The following is a 7,498-nucleotide window of genomic DNA, read 5'->3' on the forward strand; positions in this document are numbered from 1 at the left end:
TCGGGATCAGGAATGCATGGCTCCAGCACGTCACTATAGGTTTAGTAGCTCTAAGGCCGAAGCGGAACATTTTTTCGGTACATATTTTTTTTTTTAAATAAAATAAAAAAAAATAAAAAAGGTTAAGGCATGAAAGTTGAAATACTCTGTTTTTTTTTGTTGTTTTTTTTAAAAATAGAAACAACTGTGTGTTTTGGGTATAGTTTTTTTTCTAACAGAATCACTGGACAAAAATATCCACGCAATAGCCTACTGTCTCAAGCGGGTCGGTGAGCAAGCAACGTTCTGTTGCCCGAGGTCAAGCAACGGAATAAGGACGTGTCGCTGTCCTTAGTGCTGAAATCCGCCTTAGTCCCGCACGGCATTTCTTGAGACACATTTCTTCCCTTGCGTGACAGTGCTGAATGGAGGGGTGGAAAAAAAACAACAGCTAAAAAAAAACAATGACATTGAAAAGAGACATCAGTCAAAAGTTTCCCCTCATGAACACAGAATCATCTAAACCGATCTGAAAGGTTGTCAAGGTCTGGATTATAGGTCTATGCTATGCAAATGTTAGGAAGTTCCAAGGCAAGAGGCACTAATCTAATGAGATTCATCACGGGGACAAAATCCGTTTCTTTTTATATGAATGTCATAGGCGACTTTGTCACTGAGTAAAAAGCTCTGAGATGTGGCTCAGTTGTTGGCCGTCTTTCTTAAAAACCGAACTTCTCAGCCTTTCTAGAGATGTGTCAGAGCAGAGCGATTACTGTAGCCCTGAACTAATGGGAAGTTTCCCTCGGTATCTCCGTGACATTCAAATTTATTCCCGTGGTTTAAATGGTAATGTTTAAAAATGTAAAATATGTCCAAGATGATATACCATTATCTCGAGCTACACCCTCCAAGCTATGATTTATCTTAATAGGTGCGATAATAATTATAAGCTCAAATCTGCTTTCTAGTTTCGAAACTGAGAACGAGTTCTCCGTATTAGGATATTGCTCTAGACAAGTTTATCCTGATTCGTCCTCCCCCTACTCACTCAACCATGACAAAGAAATGAAAATGTCACAGTCCAGTCGTATTCTGACTTTAAAGGGTGAAATAACTAAGGTTTACTCTTTACATAACTCCACTTTACATTCCATGCTAATCAAGTCGAGGCTGATAACCTAAACTCTTTTTTTTTGGGGGGGGGGGCTCTTTTTTTGTTTGTCAGAAAACAGTCAGTAACAGGCCGAGATAATTCAATGCGCATACAGCACATGTTGCGTGATTTTGATTTTCTATTTATCGCAATTAATGTCCCCTCTCCATGAATGCAAATGCAGCATTAGACGGCGCAGATCCACACACGGCGAGAGAGCTGATGTTTCTCTACCGTACGTGGCTGAATGAAGTGGTAGGCTACTGGTCTTTGCACAGCTAGAGTGCTGGTGCTAGTTTCATCGCTGCAGCAGCAGCAGTCACACTATCGTCTTTGATATGTTCATGCCACCAGGACAGGACAGGTTTGCGCACCACCTGTGTCCGCAAAATGGGAGTGCACACACACACACACACACACACACACACACACACACACACACACACACACACACACACACACACACACACCAGTGATGGCTTGCCTCGCACATTTTCTACGTTGTTTTTGTGGTGTGGAAGGCACTTGTGGCAACCCGTGTTAGTGCAGCCTGTCTGCATTGCGTCGAAACCCCCTTCTCCGCCTCTCTCTTCCACTCTCTCTCCCTCCCTCTCTCTCTCTCTCTCGCCCCCCACATCTGTGTCTCCCTCTCTGCATGTGTGTGTGTGTGTGTCTGTGTGAGTGTGTGTGTGTGCGTGTGAGTGGAAATTTGAAACACAACATGGTTTAGGACTGCTATTTTCTCTCCCACTGTCTCGCAATCGATTCCTGCTGGCACGTTTTTCATTGACACCAACTGTTCATCAGTTCGAACCGTGTGAACAGCCCGTGTTTTTTTGAGAGGATACCGCATCGGAAATCTCCATGACCGCTGTTGACACAGCCAAACGGGAATCGCTCGCTCGCTTTCTGCTGATGCGGCAGAGCCCGTGAGATACACACTGTGCTTTTATTGCCCCCTAATGTATTCAGTCCACTCAGTCGCACCATCATATTTTCTCGTGGCCAACAGCACATGACGCTGGGAGAGGCGACGGTCAAAAGAAGCAAACGGATATCTGACGGTGCTGGGTCCGGTCCGGTGTGTCGCGCGCTATACCGCTTGCGTTGCCGCAGTTGTTGGGGCATGGTTTTAAACGGTCCGTCTCAAGACTTAAGTCTTTCGAGGTAACGTAAAAAGGGAGGCTTTTACTGGTACTGCACGGCTCCTCCGGACTCCACAGGAAGACTATCGATGCGAGAATTGCCGCTGGATGTCCACAAAGACAATATAGCCCATGAATATTTCAGGAGAGCTCATAGTGCGCAGCGCTCTGTAAAGTGATATCCATATTAAAACGGAGAAGGGAGAAGTTCTTACGGTGGCCAGAGCGGGTACCGAAGGGGGGACAAATCGCAAGCACACAGAGGTCCTCTCCAAATCAACACAAGGTAAGTAATATCGTGTTGTTACTTCATAGTGTGAGATCCGTGTCCAGATTTGATACAGCCATACAATATAACCATTTGTCTTAACGGCTGCGTTGGAATGCGCTGTGAGCAGTGTGCGCAAATGGGGTGGGCAGTGTACTGAAACTTGAACACTGAGGACATGATTTCTTCATTTGCTTTAAGAGCACATATGTGATTTATTCGACGATCAATTGGCGCTGGTGTATTACTGCAAAGAGAACGCGTTCAAAATTACAAAATATAAAACTGCTGAACTTGCAAAGATCTCTCTCTCTCTCTACCCCCCTCTTCTCTCTCTCTCTCTCTACCCTGTTCCTCTCTCTCTCTCTCTCTCTCTAGGTGACAGACCAGACGAAGCATTTGCAGCAGTGTGTGTGGGAAGAGTGAAGCAATGGTCGACTCGGAGCAGAAGACCGTGCTGGAGCCCAACTGAGGCGTAGCAGGCTCGCTCCTCCGCTGGTGTCACACGCGCAAAGTGTGGGATCCGGAGGGAGACGGCACGGGGGAACTGAATGCCTACTCGGCCGACCTCAGCATCTCCTGAAGCGTCGCCAGCCCCGTGTCCACAATGACCGTGGTGGCTGGAGATAACATGGACGAGACGTCCACTCTCCCGGGGCACCCGCAGGACTCGTATCCCCCGGACCACGAGGACCACGAATGCTGCGAGAGAGTCGTGATAAACATATCCGGACTGCGCTTCGAGACCCAGCTCAAGACGCTCGCACAGTTTCCGGAAACGCTTCTGGGCAACCCGAAGAAAAGAATGCGCTATTTTGATCCATTACGAAACGAATATTTCTTTGACAGAAATCGGCCGAGTTTTGACGCTATTCTCTACTACTATCAGTCTGGGGGCAGACTAAGGAGACCGGTCAACGTACCCCTGGATATGTTTTCGGAGGAGATAAAGTTTTATGAACTTGGGGTTGAGGCCATGGAGAAATTCAGAGAGGATGAGGGGTTTATACGAGAGGAGGAGCGCCCACTTCCAGAGAATGAGTTTCAGCGCCAAATCTGGCTGCTTTTTGAGCACCCTGAAAGTTCCGGGCCGGCACGGGGGATTGCTATTGTGTCGGTGATGGTCATTCTCATCTCCATTGTCATCTTTTGCTTGGAGACATTACCTGAACTGAAAGAGGACCCAAAGGGTCGGTTCCAAACAATAGGAAACACCACCTTCTTCTACAAACCAAATATTCTCACCGACCCCTTCTTCATTGTGGAGACCTTGTGTATCATCTGGTTCTCGTTTGAACTGATTGTGCGCTTTTTTGCCTGTCCCAGCAAAGCGGCATACTTTAAAAATATGATGAATACCATCGATTTAGTGTCCATCATACCATATTTTATCACACTGGGCACGGAGCTGGCTGATGACCCCGGCGACATAAAAGCACAGGAGGCCAAAGCCGGCGGAGAGGCCACATCTCTAGCCATCCTCCGAGTTATCCGCCTGGTGAGGGTGTTCAGGATCTTCAAGCTGTCGAGACACTCCAAGGGGCTTCAGATATTGGGGCAGACCTTGAAGGCCAGTATGCGAGAGCTGGGACTGCTTATATTCTTTCTGTTCATCGGCGTCATTTTGTTCTCCAGCGCGGTATACTTTGCTGAGGCCGAGGAGAAGGAGTCCTATTTCACCAGCATCCCAGACGCATTCTGGTGGGCGGTGGTGTCGATGACCACTGTGGGCTATGGGGACATGTACCCCGTGACCATTGGTGGAAAGATTGTGGGCTCTCTGTGCGCTATCGCTGGCGTGCTGACCATCGCCCTGCCGGTGCCAGTCATCGTGTCCAACTTCAACTATTTCTACCACCGAGAGACTGAGGGAGAAGAGCAAGCTCAGCTCCTAAACGTGAGCAACCCCAACATCGCGTCTGATTCGAATTCGAGTCGACGCAGCTCGTCCATCGTCAGTAAGTCGGAATACATGGAAATAGACGAGGACATAAACAATAGCATCGACAATTTCCGAGATGCAAACCTCAGAACTGGTAACTGCACGGTTGCCAATCAGAACTGTGTGAACCGAGGAAAGCTCCTAACGGATGTGTAGGACTGCGCATAGAACCCACCCTTAAACGCACACCTGGGGATCCCTACCCTCAACTGTACATAGTGTTTTAATACAACTTGAATGCTTTATTGACGTCAATGCGTTCTTGCATTGCATTTATGAGGGAAAAAAACCCATGAACCACGAACCAAGAGAGTATTTATACGCGCTGAGGTTGAAAGGAATCGACAATAGCATCTGCCTGATTTGAGAGTGGGATAGTTCAAAACACAATCAAAGACATCGTTTGATATCTTTTGTTTGACCACTCAGACAAAATCGAGTACATCGGGCACCACCAATGATTGTCATTACACATTTTGACAAGCGGTGCAAAACAATGGAAATTGTTGGAAACGGCCGATCGTGGATTACAGGTCAACTTCTCTGTGTTGCACAATGCACCCCTTTAGAAGTCTTGCACCTGCTGCGCCTGCAGATGCATCGACCTGTGTGGTTTGCTTTCGACGGAAGAATACTTGAGCTCAACGGATCAGCAACGCACCTTATCCAGAGGTTCGGGGTGGTGGAGGTGGATGCGGAGGAGGCGGGGAGGTGGTCTCCCGCTGAGATTTCACACCGGATTGGCGAGGCGGTTCTTGTCTGGAAGACATCTGCAATGCTGCTACTTTCTTTCCCGCAGATGCTAACTTAAATCTTGTCCCGTAGGGTACAATGCCATGAGAGGGTAGAACGTCAAAGGAGAGCTTGATTTTTAGCATGTTGAAATACTCTTTGTTTTAAAATTACGGCATGCGCTAGACTTTACCCCATGAATCTGCCCCACCCTTTTCTTAATAGGACTACTTAATTTTGCCCTTTTTTATTATCATTTTGAGACTTCAAGCCCTCAATATTTGAGTTCTCTCTCATTTTGCTTTTCACCAAAAGTGCACTGGTTATTTAAGTTGTGAATAATTTAAAAGCATTTAAGTGCTGAATGTTCATTCTTAAGGGAACAGTTCTGTTTTTTTTCTTCTTCACAAAATCATAGCATGTGAAATACTAAGCATTATGGCATAATTGACAGAGGTACTATGTATCTAGGTATATACATTGTATAATGCATGATGCCAGTATTAAACAGTTTGGGGGCCGGAAGGGCCCTTGGCAGGATTCACCCGATCATTAAGGAAGTTGATGATGCCTGGGTGGTGTGGGGGATGACACTGAGGAAAACAACTTCATTTGTCCAACAACAAAAAAAACAAAAAGAAAACAAAACAAAACAAAAAGCTTAACCTTTTTTATATGTCTACTCAAACTGCCCACAGCTCTGCACGGTATAGACAGTAGTACGGCGAACAGGCGGTTGCAGAACATGGACGCTGCTCCTATAGTGTCACAGCTGAGCCATAGTGTAAATTATGGACTTCTAACATGAACCGGATTCGAGTTCTATATTCTCCTTTCATTTTGAAAAAAGAAAAGAAAAAAAAACAACACACGTTGGTTTGTAATCAGCCAGACCATCTTGGTACTTGTGTCCATGCATGCTTTATAAAGATCAAAGACAACAACAACAACGACGACGACAACAACAACAACATCAACAGCAAAATGGCAACTGATTATAAAATGACTTACGTAGTGCCTTTAATCCTCTATAACACATAAAGACTGTCAAGTGCCTCCCTGTACAATAGCATCAAGTAGATACAGATCAGTACAGAATCTCTTTACCTGCTGTAGGACGTACTCTGAACACATCTGTAATCTCCTGACTGGGGGGGTTTGGGGGGCGGGCGGGGGTTGTTGGTTAGAAATAGACCATTGATTCCACAAACAGGCTCCAGGGGGAAAGGAGGGGCATATTGGACACAGTGTGGGAAGAGAAGGGCAAGACGCAAGGCTGTGCCCAACCAACAATAGGCTGGACAAAAAGTGAAGGGGAAAAAATATGTATACACACACATCTAAGCAAGCAAGCAAACACACACACATGCACGCACGCATACACACACACACACACACACACACACACACTTACACAAGCTCTATATGTACACATGCATGCACAGACAGACATACATGAGAGCGGTTAGTGTGATGGCAACCCCAAACCCCCTCTCTGCGGACCATGGTGTTTCAGATCTTGGGACTTAAGCCCTCCTACACCTTGTACATAGGCCTAAAATACAGAGGAAAAAAAAATAACTAGGAAAAACAACCTAATTATCATCATGAGTACATCAACATTTTGTCATTTGTTTCGTTTTTCGTTCTACCATAACAAGCCTTTTTGTTTTAAGTTTGTCTACCTCAGTGTGATGATCATGTAGTCAGTGCGCATCATTCAGAATACTAACTGTTCAGCTAAATATACTTCCAATGACATTATACTGCCACCTTTGCTTTCGTAAGTCAACTGATCCGATACTAATCTTTTTTGGGGATTGGAAGAAAGACTGAAAAGCTCTCCCGGCGTGAAAGCCATCGGGAGATGGTTACTTAAACGAGCCGGCTGCAATTCTAGCAACGTAAACTGCCAGTGTCTACATTCCATCTGGGGACGTTCGAGTTGGTCAGGCCAGTGAGGTCACTTCCTTTAAAGGTGTGGCCTGGCATGTTCAGTGGTTTTGGACGGTAACAGAAGAAGAATTGGGCTGCTTGGGTGACAACGCTGAAACATTAAGCCGAGCGCGTGTGTGCGCACGACAGGCGTGTGTGTGCGTGTGTTCCTTTCACTATGGCATGCTTTTAGTGGAGGACACATTTCTTATTTACCTGGTTGAGAGTGCAAACTGTTTGGCGACTGCCTCAGCAAGAGAAGAACAGAGATCACTGGGCATGCTGGGTGATATTTAAGTACTAGATGAGGGATATTCCACAGCACAGTAACAGTCACTTAGTTA

The 7,498-nt window shown here is 46.1% G+C and overlaps 1 protein-coding gene across 1 annotated transcript; it reads left to right on the forward strand.

Annotated features, from left to right (window-relative positions):
* Positions 1–2,521: 2,521 nt before the first annotated feature.
* Positions 2,522–6,355, forward strand: kcna1b (potassium voltage-gated channel, shaker-related subfamily, member 1b). The gene is made up of 2 exons (XM_062518458.1): positions 2,522–2,563; positions 2,924–6,355. Exon 2 carries the CDS (start codon positions 3,153–3,155, stop codon positions 4,641–4,643), a length of 1,491 nt encoding a protein of 496 aa, XP_062374442.1. The 5' UTR covers positions 2,522–2,563; positions 2,924–3,152; the 3' UTR covers positions 4,644–6,355.
* The last annotated feature ends 1,143 nt before the right edge of the window (positions 6,356–7,498 follow it).

Source organism: Sardina pilchardus, chromosome 17 (assembly GCF_963854185.1).
Source record: "Sardina pilchardus chromosome 17, fSarPil1.1, whole genome shotgun sequence".
Taxonomy (NCBI): domain Eukaryota; kingdom Metazoa; phylum Chordata; class Actinopteri; order Clupeiformes; family Clupeidae; genus Sardina; species Sardina pilchardus.

Bases quoted from the DNA above. Each gene is read 5' to 3' on its own strand.
- kcna1b (XM_062518458.1), top strand. From the start codon at position 3,153: ATGACCGTGGTGGCTGGAGATAACATGGACGAGACGTCCACTCTCCCG.